General features: G+C 42.9%; 2 protein-coding genes across 4 annotated transcripts in view; one reads left to right on the forward strand and one right to left on the reverse strand.

Moving 5' to 3' along the window:
- LOC126531390 (cell adhesion molecule 4-like) overlaps nucleotides 1-21,495 on the forward strand; it is a 545,870-nt gene that overhangs the window by 164,537 nt on the left and 359,838 nt on the right. Inside the window, exon 3 of the mRNA XM_055071137.2 lies at nucleotides 16,272-16,366. Coding sequence (XP_054927112.1) covers nucleotides 16,272-16,366 — 95 coding nt within the window. The remainder of the gene's footprint in view (nucleotides 1-16,271; nucleotides 16,367-21,495) is intronic.
- The window catches only part of LOC126531387 (glycine receptor subunit alphaZ1-like), a 243,160-nt gene that overhangs the window by 45,976 nt on the left and 175,689 nt on the right, over nucleotides 1-21,495 (reverse strand). The window lies entirely within an intron of this gene.

Consider the following 21,495-nt stretch of genomic DNA (forward strand, 5'->3'; position numbering starts at 1 on the left):
TAAAAACAGAATAAGTGCGATACGGAAAACGTTGGCGGTAGTGATTTTAGAACCCATAATCCCACGCTCAGAAGCCGAGTGCATTACCCACTGGGCTGAGCCAGCGCCTCCTAGATAGCAGGTCTGGGCACTCTGCTTTGTGACATTATGCTGTTTGGACTGAAATTTCCATTGCCAAGCCCGGCGTGACGAACGGCGTGACGTGATGAAAGTCACCGCGGCTTACTCGGGAGTGCCCTCATTAGGTTATGTGGCACTCGGGCCAGGTAGCATGACGTCACGGATTGAAGTGCGCCGTCCTTGTGCTATCAAGGAGGCGTTGGCCAAACATATAAACGCGCTTCCTTGCCCGCAAGGAGTTCATAACTCGAAGGACCGCTCAGCGGTGTTCAAATGAACAATAATGCTTTCGCATTCACGACTCATCAATAATGATTAGGTGTGCTCGAAGTTTTTTGATATGCATAAGCATTTATATGCCTACCCAACGGGGAAACCCGTCTGTACTTCCCGTGAGGCGAATCGCTATAAAGAAATTAATGTATAGAACAAAATAAATTTAAAGGGAAATACGTTAGTGCTGGTGAGCTTCGAACCTACAACCCCACGCTCAGAAGCCGGGTGCCTTACCCACTGAGGTAAACACCAGCTTTCTTTATAAACATAGTATTTATTATAATGGAGGAAATGATGTATGTACAGGAACTATTTACAATGATATGAGGACCAGGTGGTCATAAGCGATGACAGGTATACGGGTCTTGCATACAAAGAAAACATGACACAAGGCAACATTTTCCATCCCAAGAAAAACTTGTCAGCAGCAGTTAAACACCTAATAAAATATTGATACCAATCCGGCTGACATTCTTCTTGATAGTAATGGTCCTTTAAGTGCGTAATCATTTCAATGAAATGCGATCTAGAGGAAGTTGTTCTTTGTGCATTTCAGTCTCGCATACGACTTTCCCATAAGCTATGCAGGCTTGTCAGTAAAAACATATCGCATGGTACATTATCACACGAAACAACAAGATATTGAATACGGTGAGAATTTAGATACAAATACTTTTGCAAATTTTTATGAAAGACATCCCAGAATGATATGGCAGCTTTTTAATAAATAAAACAGTGTTGAATATATTCAGACACGTCACAAAGGCAAGAGTGAATTGACGAAATGAAAATATTCTTTTTCCGAAGCCATGTTCTAACTGGCAAGGTTTCAGTGTGTAATTAAAGAAAAGAAGGTTTTTGTAGAAAGGGGAACAGGTATTTTGCGCATTCTTGCAAGTGCCCCTTGTCCTGGTAATCTTATGTATACTGATCGATAAAACGGCGACGGGAACATCGATATTAAGTTTCGATATTAAAATTTTTAAATAATCTTTAGAAAGACTAGCAGTCAGAAAATCAATAGAAAAATAAACCGGACGCATGAGCACCCATCAACAAGGCCTAGGAAAAAATTAATGACACTACCAATTCTGGCAAGACATGAACCAGGCTAACCTGCAAGAAGGCTCGTAATACTGGATGAGAGCTATCTCAAAAAGGAGAAAGTGCGAGACTATCACACATACAAATGAACCAAGCCGAAGCATTCAGCACTCACTGGTCGAAAAACGTCGCGTCTCATAGGTTCAAAATTTGAAGACCATGCAAATGCTGCAAAAATCCTGTGAATACGTTCAACGTAAAGCCTTGCGAATGAAGAAACTGAAAGACAGAAAACATTGGTTGCCAAAAATATTTTCCAGGCTTCTGCTCTTGCAAATAGAGAAAGATGGTGCGAGACAAAGGTATTTGTGTAGCGCTGGAGGGCTGGAATGCGCTCTCTCCAGTAGTGTGCCCTTAACATTTAGGCATGCAGTGGAACTCCTAGATATTAGGTGGTAAGCAAGACCATTTATTGCCAGCATAATGTGACGGTATAATGGCCCAAGATCCAAACCTGAGCTCAGCTATTAATTTTCGCACCAGATACAGTACCAAACTCTTCTATGATAGAAAGAGTTTTATCGATGCTGGGCTTGTCTTTGCAGAAAAATGCGATATCATCAGCGTATGCTGATGCTTGGGCCGATCCTTCACCGACCAAAATGCCACCAATATCTGAAGGCTCATGTGCTTCACGTCGCGCAACAGCGACATAACAGCAGTCAAAGAGTTCATAAGGAGTGTTGAGGAGTTATATGGGTCTCGTGACTGTTGGTAATGGATCGACGCGGATTTATCAGGTGCGGAAGAACGATAAGGTCTTATAATGGTCGGAGCAATTCTGATAATCTTGATAAGGACTGACATGGGTCGGATCAAGTACGATAATGTTGCTAAGGACCGATAAGAATTCGTAAGTGTCGGATCAGGTCCGATAGGGTTCATAAGGACATATAAGGATTGGTAAGGGTCAGGTTCATTGCGATCAGGTTGATACCGACCGATAAGGGTTGATAAAGCTCGTATCGAGTCTGATACGGCTGTTAACAGATAAGGGTTGATAAGGGTTGAATTCGTAATGGCAATTGGTAATGGTTTAGGCTGATCGGATTAGGTTTCATACCGATAATGACACCGCGCTGCTTGAAGATGAGCAAGTGGCAAAATGCTTACGCATAGTTAGACAACTTCCAGAGGAGATTCTGCGGGAATTTTTTTTGCTGTCGTGAAACTTTCTCCATCTTGCGGGCTCGTGATGAGCTGATTTTCTAACTGGTAACTTAGTGTTCTGCAGCACAACGCTATAGCCACTGGGGCACTGCCACGAGGGGAAATAAATTCACTGATGACGGAGAATGACAAACGGTTTTTACTAAAATTATATACTGTGTCCATTTCTTGCGCCGCAACTGAGTTAGCGAGAGGCTTATTCGTACTACAATGCATAATCGTGAAGATCAGCAAAACGAGAATAAGGTGAAAGTACGAGCCAACGTTTTGACACGTGGACTTGTCTTTTTCAAGGTACTGTATTCACAGACAGGATAGCCCACGACCACCAGTGAAACAGGTAATAGAAGGCTGCTGTGCACGCCGTTGACACGCCGACTGACACACTGCCGTTGACATGTGACTGAGAGACGGCCGTGTTACCGGCCTTGCGCGCAGCACTGTTTTTTCCATTCTGCACCCTCATCGTTAACACCTTCGCTCGTTACCCCACCCACCCGCCTTACCCGCCCCATCCCTTTTAGAAAAACCCTACGTATATATACTGTGAGAGGAAAGCATGGGACGACTTGAAAAAGACAAGTCCACTTGTGGAAACATTGGCTCCCGCTTTCACCTTGTTCACGTTTTGCTCATCGTCTTGAATTTCCATCTCCTGCCTTCCCCCTGTTTTCAATATCTAATCGCGGAAGTTAAGCACATTCATGGGCCAGTCTGCATTCAAACGTGTTTTCTGTTTAATTTAAGCACCCAGGTTTCTTCTGCTGCCCGAAAAGTGTCCGTGTGCATCACTACTTCTACGTGAACTCCACTTTCGCGCGCGCCTCATGCAATATATATGGTTGGAATGTATCGACTTGAAAAAACAAGGAAACGCGAAGAATGAAAGGAAATCCCTCATCAAAGGCAACCAGCTCAGACGCTATGACTCCACAGCACGTATGGAATTTCCTGTCGTTCGGAATTCAGAATAGAATGGCATGCCATCACGGGTCGGACAACGGTCCTCGCGCATCCTCGAGCACCATGTTTCCCTGGAACTTCGCGTCGTGTTTGTTGTTTTGCATGCCACAGCGTAAGGGTATGGCGAGTGAGCGTAGCGCTCAGAAAATGCAGTCGCGGGATACTGTACGGGAAACACTTCAGATGACTCAGAAATCGTGAGCGAGCCGAAAGACAAATTGACCCTTTCGAGGGTGATGTGCAGCCAAATTAACTTTCAGGAATCTTGGCATGAGTGCAGCTTTCACTGCTTAAGCCAGGAGCACTGGTTAAATAAAAAATGCGTAGCATATGTTGTTACTTCTGCTCTATGTTTAAAATGATTACTGGGGGAATATCTTGCTGGTAACTCGCACTTATATTAGCACGATGCGTCTTGTGCCTAGTGATAACATTGTAACAGTGGTTAGCTAGTGGACAATGGTCAACGGAAAAAGATAAACAATTCACGCGTGTAAATCTGCGCCACAAATGTCGCCACCTACATTTCCATTCCGTTTATATTCATCCTGCTCCATGTACATGGTCCTCTCATTATTGGCCATAAGAGGACCAGGCTTATCTCTCGTCTAAGGCAACAAGAGCAGAGTTAAAAAGCGACAAATCGCCAAGGCCTTTGGCCGTGTCCAGCTTTCGAATATAAGTACATGGTGCAGTTAGTGGCCACAACACTAGGCTGAGTAACATGCCGTCAGCGATTTGTGATGCCACGTGGTTACCATATAACTCAACTTTCTTTGGTGTCACAAGGAGGCCTGCTTGAAGGCTGCAACCACTCTGTCCTACCCACGCTTTTTGAGATAGCCGCAACAAATCACGAGATATTCATATGTATGATGCGCACACGAGCAATTCAAGTGTCTAACAATGATTACGTTGTTGGCAGCTATGTAATAAATTGAAAACATGATATTGGGAATTATTTGGCTAGTTTAATAATGAACAACACTTACATGGCATGTTGCATCTGTTCGCAGTGCTCCACATGCATTCCTGTTAGCATGACCGAATACCCTGATGTTTAGTCGATTTTTTCCTTTACCATGTAGTCATATGCCACCGGCTAAGACGCCTAGTATGTCACTACCGAAGCTTAAAAGAAGTTATTCTGAATAAATCAAGCAGTTATCGCTTTTCTTTTCAGCACAATGACATAAACAGGGATAGAAAGGCATATTTCCAGCCAGAAAGTCTGGTGAGGAAAATGTGGCTGAAGATATTCGAGGCCTCATTTCCAGGTTGTTTTCTTCGTTGAAGTAGTCTTTACATTTGGTGCGCATAATGAACAGTGGGACAAATCTTCAAGCCATGCAACAGCAGCAACAACAACAAAAACACTGTTTCTCGTCTCAGTGACGACAGTCACGTTTATTAAGATTTGCGAGAAGAAAACCTAATGTTTGCCTGATTTATATGGATGTTTTATGTACTAGGAAATTCTTCGACAGCTATCACACATCTGTATTAGGGTTAGAGTCGCAGGGTTTGGGTACACTCTAAAAAAATTTTCACTTTTTGTGGCGTATCTTGTCCCACAACGACAATCGTCATCAATCGGGCCCGCATTTCCTTTCTTTAACGCCGTGAGCCTGGTGCTTCCAAGTCACGCACGGCATGCGCGTTATCATCGTGACATAGCATCCTCGACAGGAAACTAGCGAGCCCAGCGTTTTCAAGAAAGGAAACGGAAGCAAGAAAGATGGCGATTATTGATGTGGGAGAAACATACACCCCAAAGGGTGCAACTGTTTTAAGAGTGTAAGAAATTTTGTATTGTAAAAATACCTAAGAAACACAACATATGTTCAGTGATTATGAAGAACCTAATTCAATTGCGAATTTGTTCTTACGGTCCTACTTGTTTTAACGCTCACGAAAACAAGTTAAGACAATTTCCGAAAGAAGGACTTCAAAACGCGCGTATGAATGCAATAAATTTTCTCTTGGATGCATACTTACACATACGGCAAACCCCTGAGTTGATTTTCTGTGTTTGACAGACATAAATAATAATGAAAAACTTCCTTCTGTGAGTGGTACCCATTTGACAGCCGAAATTGCTTTTTTCGAGCCGATTACCGCGCCAAAGTAGAGTCAGCACTGTGAGTGCCTCGTCTGTCTATAAATTGCTGATTCTTCAGTTCGCTTTCATATTGAAAGCAACAACAAAGCTGAAACATAACGTCTTTCACTTTGGACTCGTTTTGGAGAGCCATGCTTGCAAGATCAGCGCATGCCGTAAAGCAGGAAACTGTTGCCTCTGTTAAATAGAACTCCGTTTCAGCGTCTGCTTTTCTAAGAAGGTAATGTGCCTGCTTTATTATCTAACCGCACGCACACGCTTTATAGGCAAACCAGAGCGGAGAAAGATAACGCTGCTGATTTGAAACTTACTAGAGAAATGACGAAGCAAAGGTGGCATTCAATATCAAGAGATGTAGGTAGAAAGAAATAAACTGTGGAATTGAATATCAAGCACTGCAGTTGTTTTTAAAGCGATGCGCTATTGTTACCACTTGATTTGGTAACTGTGTCAAGTGTGCGCATAAATTCACGAGACAGCTTTGGTTGAAGACACGACTGTGAGATGTAAATGATACACGAAGCAGGGTTAATGTGTGGGTGTAGAAATGTGTGGATAGTTACTCGTTCTGTCTGGTATTACCAAAGTTCTTTTATTATGCATTTGTGCTCTCAACAATTTTGAGTGGAGGCTTATCAGTTTCCATCAAAATGTAACCTTGTGGAAAGAAAATGTTGTTCTGAACAAAGAGGCTTCAGAAACCTTTGTAAAATGACGCACAAAGCTCTTTTTTTACTTTTCCATCATCCGTGGTGTTCGATCATCAGTGGGTTCCATCATAAGGGAAGTTAAATACAAAGGAATTGCACCATTTCTTTAGAAACTGTAGCGATACGTCTGCCATGAGTTACACAAGATTACCGTTAAAAAAAAGGAATGAGTTCCTATTTGAAGGTAAAAAAGAAACATTTGTAGAAGTTATACGGTGTTTAAATAGTATAACGTAACACAATAACTAGCATATAATGAGTAGGAGGAGGAAAGAGAAAAGTAGAAGGCAGGGAGGTTAACCAGAATAACGTCCGGTTGGCTACCCTACACCGGGGCCATGGGAAAGGGGAAAACAAAGATCACAGGGAGAGAGAGGAGGGAAGGAAAGAAGAAAATTGCAGCGAGTTCTCTGACGCATGTGGTCTTACAGAAATTGCAATAATAGTCACAGATGGTCGCACAAACCCGTCGTCCTTAGGAAACACAAAAGCGCCTTCACCGCTTTATGGGCCGACGGGCGATGGGGACGGTGTTCCAGCAGCACTTGCACAGAAAGCGGCCGATTGTCCAGTTTTTAGAAAGCTTTGACAAGTTCTTGTCTCTCTGGGGCATATCTTGGACAGTGGCACAGCAGGCGGTCGATGTTTTCTTCGGTGCCACAGACCTCGCATGCTGCACTGTCAGTCACTCCAATTAATGTAGAGTATGCCTTTGTGAAGGCCACTCCTAACCAAAGGCGGCAGAGAAGCGCAGCTTCACGTCGAGGAAGTCCGAGTGGAGGTCGGAGTTGCAGGGAGGGGATTAGTCGATGCAGTCGCGTGAGTCGTAAGTTTGGCGAGTTCCACTCGGTCACTGTGAGACTGCGTGCCAGGTATCGAAGCTGCTTTGCAGCGTCAGTCCTCGAAAGCGGAATTGAAACGCTGTGCTCTCCTTGATGTGCTGTGCGAGCAGCGTTATCGGTGGAATCATTGCCACTGATTCCACAGTGACCAGGTACCCATTGAAAAACGACCTCGTGACCTTTTTGTTGGACATCATGGTAAAGTTTCACGACTTCGTATGTCAATTGGTCATGACATCCGTGTCGGAGAACTGACTGCGTGCACTGTAATGCCGGTTTTGAATCGCAGAACACAGCCCATTTTCTAGGTCTTTCAGAATCAATGAATTCCAGTGCTCGACGCAGGGCCGTTAGTTCTGCCGGCGTTGAGGTCGTGACATGCGATGTCTTGAACCGCAGTGTCATTCCTCGCGTTGGTATAACCACGGCACCAGAAGAACTGCACGACGTAGTCGATCCATCGGTATAGATGTGCACGTGGTTGCTGTACTTTTCATGCAGAAGAAGTAAGCTCAGCTGTTTTAGAGCAGGGGCCGGTAGATCTGTCTTCTTCTGTAGTCCCGGAATCATTAGATGTACTTGTGGACGGCTGAGTAACCAGAGGATATGAGTAACCAGAGGATATGAGTAAACACTAAGACCGAAGTAATAATAAACTGTGCAAATTCGCCATGCAAGACCCGAGTTAACGCAATAATTTTCGCGCACATATTAGATGGGCAGGTAGGCTATTCCAAATTTTCACATCAGCAATATTAACAGTTTTGTTCGCCGTAATGGCTGCACAATTTTGGAAGTAGAGCATCATTCTGTTGAGAAATTATAGTAGTGTTAGAATTAGGAAGGCTATTTCTACCTATGCGTTAAATTATATGTATTATATGTCATAGTTGTACCATACGATTTTGTTTAGTGGGAGTAGAAGCTAAAATGAGAGAAGATGAGGGCAATATGAGGGTCATAAGAAGCTGACGAAATGTTGTGAGTAATTCTCTTTTGGATGAGCTACAGCGGGGCTATATGACAGCGGCGTCTGAGGTGCCACGAGCTGTAACTCATGGCATAATAGAATGTCATGGGAGTACGCGTATGCTGTCGAAAGGGATGCACACCATTTAAATGCCTTCTGATGCCCTAGGCAGTCTTTTTTCTCTTCAAAGGTGGTATGCGCAATAAATTAAAAAAGAAGTGTTCTAATTCAACACCTAAAGACAAGGGCTCATTTGGCGAGAATATTATATGGGACGCATTTTTGCGACATCATAACGATAGACCGAGACTTATTTGATGAACTGAAAACCATAAACTTGTTTTGTGCGGGTTAAACAGTGTCCCGACGAAGAGAGATAAGCTGTGAGGGCTCTACAAAATATCCTCGTGGAGAGAGAAGTGTCATAAATTTCTTGCAAACTTTCGTTTATGTTTAATTTTATTCTGTGATCACAAGACAGGTCCGCGCTTGTTGTTCTTATCGCCTATTCTTTTTCTTTCCTCAGTGACACGCGGATTTCCTCTGTTAGTGTTTTGCTATTGGATTATATACTTTTAACAGTTATTTTGTATTTCCATATATCCTTTCTTTTTCTTTGTTGCATCTCGGACCTATGATTATGGAATGTCGGGACCTATTTATGGCCAAATTTTCATATCTTCTGTCTAATGAAGCAGAAGAAGCAGACGAAAAAGAAGCAACTTACGAAGACATTCGGTTGAAGTAGTACAGTTTGGAAAAGTAGTAATAAGTGTAAGAAACAAGAGAGGCCTCTGAGTGAACTACCGTGGTACGACAGTGTTATTTGTGTTTGTGTCAGGCAGGACTCTTGAAAAGAAAAGCTGCTGTTCTACTATGTGTCTCGCAAGTAACTGCGGAGTGGTTACGAAGATTGTCGGAGTTATGCTGGAGGCGCTTAGTTTCGTAAAGAGCAGGCTCTGAATAATTTAATAAATTGCTTTCATGTAATGGATAAAAGCAGATCCTACGACTCTGTTAAAAAAAATTAGAGTGCGAAAGACACCCGCAAGCAAGGTCCTATCGATAAGACAAGTATTCAGGTGTGTTTCTTGCGCTTGAATTTCTTTTACTAGAATGGGTTACCAACTAGCCCCCCCAACAGCAAATTCTTCTAAAATCCTACGCATGTCCCCTTAATAATTTCTGTCTTGATCACGAATGAGTGAGTGTGGTTAGGGCAATTAGTAAAGTAGCAATGACCAAAACAAACTTTCCTAGTGGCAATAGCTTTTGTAGTTAGAAAGGCACTGTTTCTTCAATGAAACTTTACTAAAACAGTGCAAGATAGAGAGAGACGTTGAGAAATTTTCGTGGATAGATGTTCTCAATATATGAGGGGCCGTGGGCGGGGTCAGTGGTGTGCAGTTACTTCCTGAAAAAGACGACACGAAAATGGCAGAAAAAAACAAAACATGAACGCAGTGCCGATTTCGCTGCATTCGAAGGTTCTTTCTTATCGTGTTGCTTATCTGCTTTCTTTCGTGGTGATCGCTGACCAACCCGCTCATCATTTTATCCTGCTTGTGATATATCCTCGGCTTATCTAAGCAAAACGTCGAATAAATAAGGTATGTAATTAAAGGAAGAGAATAAACAACCTTGCATTTTTTGTGTAAATAAGGGCTGCTTTAGGAAATTCTAGATTGCAGTCGGAGCCCTTAGCCTGAAGGAGTGAATTCAAATTCAGTAAGCGATTTATGATTTATTTTTGAAAATGTGCACGCGTAGGCGGGAAACAGTCAATGCACTGACCATAACCGAGAACTGCTTGTATTTTTTTACTTAGAAATATTAAGAATGGTAACAAAACGCAATTGCATGTTTAACACCACCAGCAGAATGACCATAGCTCATCGCGCTGGTCACCACAAGTTTTCACGAGCACGGCCTCTGATAAAAACACACAATTTGTGTGTTTTCATCAATCGGCCATGTCATGAGTGCTGCGAAAATATATAGTAGAGAACAGAAACTAGAAAGCATCCCAAAGCTGTACAGAAATGGCAACGCTGGACTCCGTGCTTTTGTCCCCAAATCTGCCCTCTAGAATTTGGATTGGGACTCAGCACGGTCGCACAAATACGCTCGCTTTTCCTTTTTTTTTTCTGGCGCGAATTTGCGAAATATTGCTCTTTGCAGTTGTACTCTGTAACAGCATGCAAGTGAAAGCAAGACGTGTTGAGAAGTGCCTGTCAGTGCTTGTTAAAATATTTTCGATAAGCCGTAAAAAGGGGAGGGTTGTTTACTGATGGTTACATTTATTTAACAGAGCTTTGACATCACGTCAATAAGAATTTTTAATGAATGGAATAGAATGAAAAACAGCCCAAAAAATATGTTGTCGGTTTCACGTCGTGCTTTCAATACGAACATCCATACTTAGGAAATGCGTCAGAACATTTCACATAATGTACACTAAACGTGCTTTTAAGGGTTTAGCATCGGGTAGCGGCCAGACGAGATTCTTTTTTGCCCCCAAAGTGTAATAAAAGTGGTCTAAGAGCAACGCGCCAAAGGGTTTATTCGGGCGACATGTGGGTTACAAAAAGGACAAGCTCCGTGTTGAACGAATGGGCTCGTCCGTGAGTTTGCTGGTTTAGCATCGGGTTGCTTATTGTTCATTTTCTGGCTTTTATAGCGAATGGAGCAAACTCTCATGCGAAAAAGCAAACTTTGATAATGAAATTTGAGCTTTTAAGCAACGGTAAATCGCTGAAAATTCCCTGTGTCCATGTTAGAATAAAAAGAACTCACTAAAACAAAATGCCTTTGCAAGCACCGGAATACGCTCCTATACCTAGTCCATCTTCTTCGGCTCTAAACCCGCAGCAAGAACGTTGACAGGACAGTAAACAAAAGCATAAACTGAGCAATAGTGAAAGATTAGGTTGCTGGTACAACGAAGTCGTCATTCGTAGCGAGAACAAAGCTTTTGTAAGGACGATAACGAGTCTAAAATGTAAACTTGGGGAGGCGCCACCTGTTGTGGACGATTGTGTCTATCAGGCGACGTCAGCACTGGCTGAGTCCAACAGAACAGTATAGAGGAAAATCGCGCGTTCGGTTCAGTTTGAGGAGCAGCAGCGGGACCTTCTGGGGTTATTTTCTAGAGAACTAAGCGACATACTGGCGCACAGAAAGCGATCGTGAACTTCTAGGCGAATAATCAATCGATCTAGCTCGGTGTAATGTTTTTCTTTACTGTCCCTTTAATCGTAAATCCAACAAAGAATATTTTCGAGAAAATTGTGAAGGAAAGATTAAGGCCCTAACTCAATTAAGAGAAATTATCGTGGTGCTCAAGGCCCACATTGAAATTGAAGTGCTCCGGGCCCATATAAGGCATCTAGCCAGGACTCCTCGTCACCACTTAGCCTCTCTACCAGCGGACAGACCACACACACACACATCTTTCAGTCAAACGATAACCGCATATGATGAATCATTGCCAGCTTGCTTCACTCCGGCTGCGAGACCTTAGATTCCTCCTTGGTGCCTCGCTCAGCCAAAAATCAATCTCACAATACCTGGCATCGCGAAAAAAGCTGATCTATCATCACCAGCCCTTAAACAGCTCACGCTACTATTTTTGTACGAGGACTACCGTGATTCTGCAGATATTTACACTGATGAATCTGTCCTGCCAAACAGCTCCACGGCGGCAATCGTCATACTAGCGAGAGCTACAACAATCAAATTTGCGATCGGCCGGCCTTTGTGAACGTCTTTAACTGGAACGCCTTTTGTGTGTGTGTGTGTGTCTCCGTGTGTGCGTGTGTTTTTTAACGCTTTCCTCTCTGTCCTCTTTCTAACCCATATCTCTCATCCCCAATGTAGGGTAGTAAACCAGAGACTGATATCTGATTAACCTCCTTGCCTTTCCTCTTCATCTCTCTCTCTCTCTCTCTCTTATCGTGGTGCGCGAAGCATTGTATAGCGGCTTCTTATTTAAATAACCGAACAATGTATTGAACGGTTGAATGGCATCACCGATATAAATTTATTTGACGGAGGTTTGTTTTGGCAGTCCGGGAGCAGGAGCATCTGGGGAGGGTGGCCAACGACGCCCGGGTAGATATAAACCGCTGTTGCCCTCCATCTTTCCTATTGTCAAATTTTGCACCAAGGAGCACATGCCAGCTGCGCAATAGCTGTGCCTCTGGCGCCTGAAGGGGGTGAAGCTTCGGACTTTCGACCCAGGTCCCACAAATTATTGTAGGGCCACGTGATTCGCCTTAAACGAACCATTACTACACAGACAATACAAATTGCCTATTTTAAAACTCCTATGTTAGTTTATCACTTCGCACACCTCTCAAAGTCAGGATTGGGTCTCGTAATTGGGTTTTATCCTAAATTGCGTTAATTACCTACTGCATATATCCTCATACTTTTTATATCATAGATATTAGCAAGGGTAGATTGTATTTTTATAATGCCGGCTGTTTAGGCGGGAAGTTAACTTCTAATATGAATTGAAGAATTGAAAATGACCTTGTGTGACCTTGATGGGAGCTTCCTGTATAATATTTCAGATTAAAATGAAATAGCAGTTCCAGCAGCAGCAATGGACATTTTTATGAAATGTCTTGCCTTTGCGAGAAATTTGCGTTGGTATCACGCGTTACAATAAAGCGGTCCCAGTTGCAGTGGCCAACCTTCTTTATTACTGGTAAATGAGTTAAACACGCAATTGCTCCTCGTGAAGCAGCATATTATGCAGGCGAATGTACAGTGCAGCGCAGGCAACTAATTATCTTGCGCGTAAATGGCTATTTATAACAAACGAAATTTTAACCCAGTGGAATGAGAACGTTCTGAAATTTCTTGTATTATCTTCTTCCTGAGGCGATATGAATATAAGCTCTTTAACAAATTCGTACACTGGATCGGTCGATACAAACACACGCACACACAAAAAGAAAGATGGCAGTTTCGCGCGACGAGCGAAGCACTGACTGCGATAGCAAGGTTTAGTGCTTCGCTTCAGCTTCTCGGACGGTGTTCTAATTACACAAGAGTCCGGCTAACGCGGACGCAACACAGGTGGGTGCGCCAAAATTTCTGGCACCCTCATATGCTTTTGACACGCCATGTAGGGCCTGTAATGACATTGCACAGGCGCCACTACGCTTTGTGTAAATGGCCACGCCAGTAAAATAACATCACTTTCAGGTTTGATCACTGATATTGTCTTGCACTTTTAATAATTAATAGACTGAGGAGATTTAAAGTAAAATACATGCGCTGTGTATATTATGTCTCATGCCTTTCGTTTATGTGCTGCAATTGTTAAACTTCAAAGGAATAATTTAGTCAGGAACGTAAGGCCCGGCATGCGCAGCTTTGAGGGTTGGCTAGTGTAGCAATATAACCCGCCAATACATCATGGATAAGCATGTACCACACATATGCCTGGTTATACACGGAGCCCCACGGCGATGCTGACGGTGACGACGACGACGAAAATTCCCTTGGAGTGTCTATATAATAGCTAGCGAAGTAAGACGATTACTTCGTGGCACTGTGATCCTATGAAATGCGAAAGCTATATTTGTCAGAACGCGTCGCGTTCATGGAAAAGCAAGATAGTTTTCAAATACCCGCCACGGTAACGTAATTGCTACAGCTTTGCGCAGTTGGATTCGAGGTCGCCGTTTCATTTCCGGCCTCGGCGGCCGCATTTCCCTGGCGGTGAAATGCCAAAAGTACTCGTGTACACTTACATCTATGTTGACGTTACCAAACCCCAGGTGGCGAAAATTAATGCTCAGTTCCCCCCCTATGAATGTCCTGATAATCAGATCATTCTTTTGGCCTGGCGAAACCCAAAATTTAATTTCAGCCGTCTTCTAGGCAGAACAAATAAAAAGAAGACATCAAACTAAAATGCGCTGTCACGTGTTCTCTCGGGTATGATCTGTCCACCGCTGCTCAGCGCGCTTGCACACACACGTGACAAGTGCAATGAAGACAACTGCGCCTCATTATTGGCAGTAACATGCCCTCCAGGTGCTCTCAAATTATTACCCAGTTTACATTCGACCCCCCGAATTATGCCTTCCTAATGGAAGTCTGACATAATAAGGTTGTGAATTCCATGAGCCCTAAAGCATCCGTTCATGACTAGAATGGAAGCCGTTCTGTTGTCCTCCTGCGAAACGTTCACCTATGCGCGACCTGTGTTGTTTCACTTCAGACAACTCTAGTGGGTATTCATAAAATTTAATGCTTGATCAAAATTTTCTTTTCTTCTATTCTATCTTTTCCGCAAGACGGTAGCAATAATCTGGTAATAAGTTTAGTTTCTTTCGCCGGCATGCAAAGCCTCAAGCCTTCAAACTGCAGAACGTTCCCTGCTTGCGATAATCAATATGAGCCTTGTCTTATTAAATCATCAGTAGCTCCTGCTATGAGCGGCTATCCACGGTATGCGTCAAGCAAGGTAAGGATGAGAACGTTGTCGAAGCCTGCACTCGAGATAGACATCGACCGCACATACATTAAAAAGCACCTGTGGTTCAGAGTTGTAGTGTTATTTGAGTGAGTAGTGCGCTACCTGTTGTTTAATCAAATATAATGGACATATGTCACACAGTACTCGTAATATGTACATGTGTTGTGCAGTCCTGCTGCTTTGCTTTGGATGACTGGCGCGCAACCTATCCTATCACCGATAACATATATCAAACGGTACTTTAGTATATTCATATTACGTTGTTCGTCACTATACTATTGTTTGAATGACTTGTGCAGTACCTATTGTTTCAGAAAATGTGATATGCATGCATCAAACGATGCCTACAATATCTTGTTCTGGTGTTTCTTCCATTTTTTTGCCGCTCTACGCCAGAATGCACCATCTGAATGCTCCATATTAAATATCCATGTTTATTTTTATCCTTTATTTCCATGAAAATCTTAATTTATTTACCTATAAGCAATTAAGCAAATAAGCTGATGGTTGACTGCACTCACTGTTCAATCGGGAGCTTGGCTTTGTCTGAGAACATTGAACCGCATTCACTTATTCATATTATGCTGTTCAACACTGTGTTATTATTAGAATGACTTATATAGTACCTATTGTTTCATAAAATATGATACGCATATATGAAACGAGACCTATACTATATTCTTATGATATATCTTTTTTTTTTCGCTGTATGCTAGAGAACCATGTGAATGTTCCATTTTAATTCTGCATGTTACTTGTTATCACTTATTTCCATGAATATATTTATTGCTTTCTTTTCCGTTATCAATAATTAAAAATATAAGCAAGTATTGTGTTGAAGCATCGACAAAATTACTGTTGCTAAGATAGTGCGAACCGTTTCATACGATTTCTCGGGGGCAATGTCAAGGCCGTGACGCAGGTTAATATGCAAATTTCCGGGAGTAAGAGAACACCTTGCAGCCTATCCGTACACTGTTGCCAATTGATCTCAATCACGCAGTTTAATAAATAGCTCTACGAGTAATGTGTACAATTGCTTACGTATTCGACGATTGTAGACAAAGACAACTTAATACTAGTAGCTGTGCAGACAAGATATTTAGTGATGTAACGTGGCAGAGTGTGGGTGTAAGCCAGTTGGGGATTCATGATTTTGGGAAGTTGCCGCAAGCCAAACATGAGACTTGAAGGGACAACACGAAGCGGTAAACCGCTTCGCGTTGTCCCTTCCTTTAAGTCTCGTGTTTTTCTTGCGGCAACTGCTCCCCCCCCCCCCCCCCAAAAAAAAAAAAGCTATATCTAGTGAGCACGACAGTAAAATGTGCCAGAACAGAAAATGTGGATCACATGGTGAACTCTCGAATGCTGTCGGTTAAGAATTTCACATTCGATATTTGTGAAGATTGTTGGTTGCCCATATAGTTGCCCACTTTGCGGCAGCGACGGCTTACTGCAAGCAGTAACTTAGCGCGTCTTTGCCTTTTTGTTTCAGATTGCTTTCTTGGCTGTCGGCACTACGTACCCTCCACCCGATCCGGCTGCGTACTCGTGCCTGTACAAGCGTTGATCCGCTGCTTCTGCTGCAAGGTAGGTACTGTTGTGTCATCACCCCTTAGATAGAACGTGTAGTGGCACTCTAACGTCACTAAGGTCTTGAATTGTTTTATCTGAGATAGAACGCACGTGCCTGGTGTGTGTCTGTGACGTCAATGATTATTAGCTCTGTATAGCTACATAAGACGGCCACGTAAGTGCCTTGTGATTCTTTTGCGTTGTATTGCAAAAGGCAATAAACATGTGTTCTGGCAAGTAAGCTACTGCGTACTTCAAGACACAACAGGTACCATCAGCAGCTAGCGACAATCTGTAGCATGGGCCCTGACGTCTCGTACCCAAACTTTAAAAGGAGCTGTTCACCGATGGAATCCTCACTTGGCGCCGGCGACGGCTTACTGCAAGCAGCAACTTAGCGTGTCTCTGCCTTTTTGCTGCAGATTGCTTTCTTGGCTGTCTGCACTACGCACCCTCCACCCGATCCGGCTGCGTAAACGTACCTATACTAGCGTTGATCCGCCCCTTCTGCTGCAAGTGCGGTACCATCAGCAGCTAGCGGCTACCTCTAGCCTGGGCCCTGGCGTCTCGTACCCAAGCTTCAAAAGGAGATGTTCACCGACGGAATTCTCATTTGGTGCCAGCGATGGCTTACTGCAAGCCACTTAGCACAGCTCTGCATTTTTTTGGACATGTAATGAGGAGGGAAGATAACCGATGGTCATTAAGGGTTACGGACTGGATTCCAAGGGAAGGGAAGCGTAGCAGGGGGCGGCAGAAAGTTAGGTGGGCGGATGACATTAAGAAGTTTGCCGGTACAACATGGCCACAATTAGTACATCACCGGGGTAGTTGGAGAAGTATGGGAGAGGCCTTTGCCCTGCAGTGGGCGTAATCAAGCTGATGATGATGATAAGGATGAAGATGCTGCATTTTTGTTGCAGATTAGTGCCTGGGCGTTTGCACTAAAATTGTTTTTGCTTGCTTTTGTTTGCCGTCGCTGCTGCCAAAGTATTAAGTTGTTTATGCTGGTGAGACCGATATGGAAAATTTCGATACCACTTCACTACCAGTTTCTTGTGTGCATATAGTGTGCCTAACGGTAGGATGTAACGGATTGAAGGGGGCAGTCATTGAGGGCGTAGGTAGGGCAAATTGTGTTAGAACGAGAAATCCGCATAGATTTGCACTTTATAATTTTAGGTTCCATGCACTAAGTGAGGCACCAATTAGATATGTTATTTAAATCAGATTGAAGGGTAGCTATATCAGAGGCATTAGTTATTTTTCTATATATAACACAGTCGTCAGCGAATAAACAAATTTGTGAGGAAATGTTATCAGGTAAATTGTTAATATATATTAAATATAAAAGAGAACCAAGAACAGACCATTGTCGAACACCGGATTCAACTGGAGCCGCGTAAGATGTGGAGTCATTAGTTACAACAAATTGGGAACGAGACGAAAGGAACGAGTGGTTCCAGCTAAGTACTCCCGGGTCAATGTTGAGTGCGCTTAGTTTGTGTAGTTGCACTACATGTTTTACCTTGTCAAAAGCTTTCGAAAAATCCAAAAATATGCAATCAGTCAGAAAACCGCTATCAAGATATACATGTAAGTCATTAGTGAAAGTTACCAGCTGAGTCTCACAAGAAAAGGATTTGCGAAAGCCATGTTGGCTGTTAGAGAAAAAATTATTTTCTTCAAGGAAGTCGACAAGATTAGAAAATATATTGTGCTCCATTATTTTGCACCGTACTGAGGTAATCGATATGGGCCTGTAGTTAAAAGGATCTTGATTTTCGCCATATTTGTGGATCGGAATAATCTTTGCTGTTTTCCAGTCATGAGGCAAGGATGAAGACAGGTACGACTGAAAAAATGCTCTCTAAAACTATAGAGGAATACTCACTAGCGTTTTTTTCAGAAATTTCGTCGTCATTTCGTCTATTCCACAAGAAGATGTAAACTTAAAGAGTGTCTATTATTTTTTATGACAGTAAAGTTAAAAATTACGAGATCTATAGGTAAAAAATTGCTGCGTGATAGCCTTCGAAGGTCGTTATCATGTGCTTAAGGAGTGAAAGCTTTTATAAACACATTATTTAATATCATAGCGCAGAGCTGCCGAGGTATAGGCTCGCAGGAAGACGTACTAAGTGATATAATATTCGATTCACTAGGCCTTACTACATTCCAGAAGCTTCTTGGATAATTTATTAGCATGTTTGGAAGGGTATCATTGAAAAAAGAAAATTTTGCATTCTTTATCGTAGGTGAGTACGCTGAGGCACTTTCTTTGTAAGCAGACCCTTTAGCCTGGCTTTGCATCCGCTTAGCTGTGCGAAAAAGACTTTTTTTCTGTTAGATAGGCATTTGAAAGATTTAGTATAACACGAAGCATTTTGATAACACGAAGATTTGGTGCTAAGAATCCCTTGCTCCGGACAGGCCGCCATTGCAATTTGAACCTGGCAACCTTTAGCGTTAGAACGTTATCTAGTGAGGCGAGTCTAGCAGTGTTATTGGAGGAATTAGAGGGTAGTAAATGGGATATAGTAGGGCTCAGTGAGGTTAGGAAGACAAAAGAAGCATATACAGGGCTGAAAAGCGCACACGTCCTGTGCTACCGGGGCTTAGCGGAGAGACGAGAACTAGGAGTCGGATTCCTGAATAATAAGGATATAGCTGGTAACATACAGGAATTCTATAGCATTAACGAGAGGGTGGCAGGTCTTCTTGTGAAACTTAATAAGAGGTACAAATTGAACGTAGTACAGGTCTACGCCCCTACATCCAGTCATGATAACCAGGAAGTCGAAAGCTTTTATAAAGACGTGGAATCGGCGATGGGTAAAGTCAAAACAAAATACATTATACTGATGGACGACTTCAATGCCAAGGTAGGCAAGAAGCAGGCTGGAGACAAGTCAGTGGGGGAATATGGCATATGCTCTAGGAATAGCAGGGGAGAGTTATTACTAGAATTTGCAGAACAGAATAATATGCGGATAACGAATACCTTCCTCTGCAAGCGGGAAAGCCGAAAGTGGACGTGGGGGAGCCCGAACGGTGAGCTAAGAAATGAAATAGACTTGATACTCTGCGCTAACCCTGGTATCATACAACATGTAGACGTGCTCAGCAAGGTGCGCTGCAGTGACCATAGGATGATAAGAGCTCGAATTAGTCTAGACCTGAGGAGGGAACGGAAGAAACTGGTGCATAAAAAGCCGATCAATGAGTTAGCGGTAAGAGGTAAAATAGAAGAATTCCAGATCAAGCTACAGAACAGGTATTCGGCTTTAACTCAGGAAGAGGACCTTAGTGTTGAAGCAATGAACGACAATCTTGTGGGCATCATTAAGGTTCGTGCAATAGAAGTCGGCGGTAACTCCGTTAGACAGGATACCAGTAAGCTGTTGCAGGAGACGAAAGATCTGATCAAGAAACGCCAATGTATGAAAGCCTCTAACCCTACAGCTAGAATAGAACTGGCAGAACTTTCTAAGGTAATCAACAAGCGTAAGACAGCTGACATAAGGAACTATAATATGGATAGAATAGAACATGCTCTCAGGAACGGAGGAAGCCTAAAAGCAGTGAAGAAGAAACTAGGAATAGGCAAGAATCAGATGTATGCGCTAAGAGACAAAGCCGGCAATACCATTACTAATGTGGATGAGATAGTTCAAGTGGCTGAAGAGTTCTATAGTGATTTGTACAGTACCAGTAGCACCTACGACGATAATGTGAGAGAGAATAGTCTAGAGGAATTTGAAATCCCACAAGTAACGCCGGAAGAAGTAAAGAACGCCTTGGGAGCTATGCAAAGGGGGAAGGCAGTTGGGGAGGATCAGGTAACAGCAGATTTGTTGAAGGATGGTGGGAACATTGTTCTAGAAAGACTGGCCCCCCTATATACACAATGCCTCATAACGTAGAGCGTGCCGGAATCTTGGAAGAACGCTAACATAATCCTAATCCATAAGAAAGGGGACGCCAAAGCGTTGAAAAACATTAGACCGATCAGCTTACTGTCCGTTGCATACAAAGTCTTTACTAAGGTAATCGCAAATAGAATCAGGAACACCTTAGACTTCTGTCAACCAAAGGACCAGGCAGGATTCCATAAAGGCTACTCAACAATAGACCATATTCACACTATCAATCAGGTGATAGAGAAATGTGCGGAATATAACCAACCCTTATATATAGCTTTCATTGATTACGAAAAAGCGTTTGATTCAGTCGAAACCTCAGCAGTCATGGATGCATTACGGAATCAGGGTGTAGATGAGCCATATGTAAAAATACTGAAAGATATTTAAAGCGGCTCCACAACCATCGTAGTCCTCCATAAAGAAAGCGACAAAATCCCAATATCGAAAAGCGTTGGACAGGGAGATACAATCTCTCCAATGCTATTCACAGCGCGTTTGCAGGAGGTATTCAGAGACTTGGAGTGGGAAGAATTAGGGATAAAAGTTGATGGAGAATACCTTAGCAACTTGAAATTCGCTGATGGTATTGCCTTGCTTAGTAACTCAGGAGACCAATTGCAATGCATGCTCACTAATCTGGAGAGGCAAAGCAGAAGGGTGGGTCTGAAAATTAATCTGGAGAAAACTAAAGTAATGTTTAACAGTCTCGGAAGGGAACAGCAGTTTACGATAGGTAGCGAGGCACTGGAAGTGGTAAGGGAATACATCTACTTAGGGCAGGTAGTGACTGTGGATCCGGATCATGAGACTGAAATAACCAGAAGAATAAGAATGGGCTGGGGTGCGGTTGGCAGGCATTCTCAGATGATGAACAGCAGGTTGCCATTATCCCTCTAGAGAAAAGTACGTAACAGTTGTGTCCTACCAGTACTCACGTATGGAGCAGAAACCTGGAGGCTGATGAAAAGAGTTCTGCTTAAATTGAGGACGACGCAACGAGCTATGGAAAGAAGAATGATGTGTGTAACGTTAAGAGATAAGAAAATAGCAGATTGGGTAAAGGAACACACGCGAGTGAATGACATCTTAGTTGAAATCAAGAAAAGAAATGGGCATGGGCAGGACATGTAATGAAGAGAGAATATAGCCGATGGTCATTAAGGGTTAGGGACTGGATTCCAAGAGAAGGGAAGCGTAGCAGGGGACGGCAGAAAGTTA

Source organism: Dermacentor andersoni, chromosome 5, assembly GCF_023375885.2.
Source record: "Dermacentor andersoni chromosome 5, qqDerAnde1_hic_scaffold, whole genome shotgun sequence".
Taxonomy (NCBI): domain Eukaryota; kingdom Metazoa; phylum Arthropoda; class Arachnida; order Ixodida; family Ixodidae; genus Dermacentor; species Dermacentor andersoni.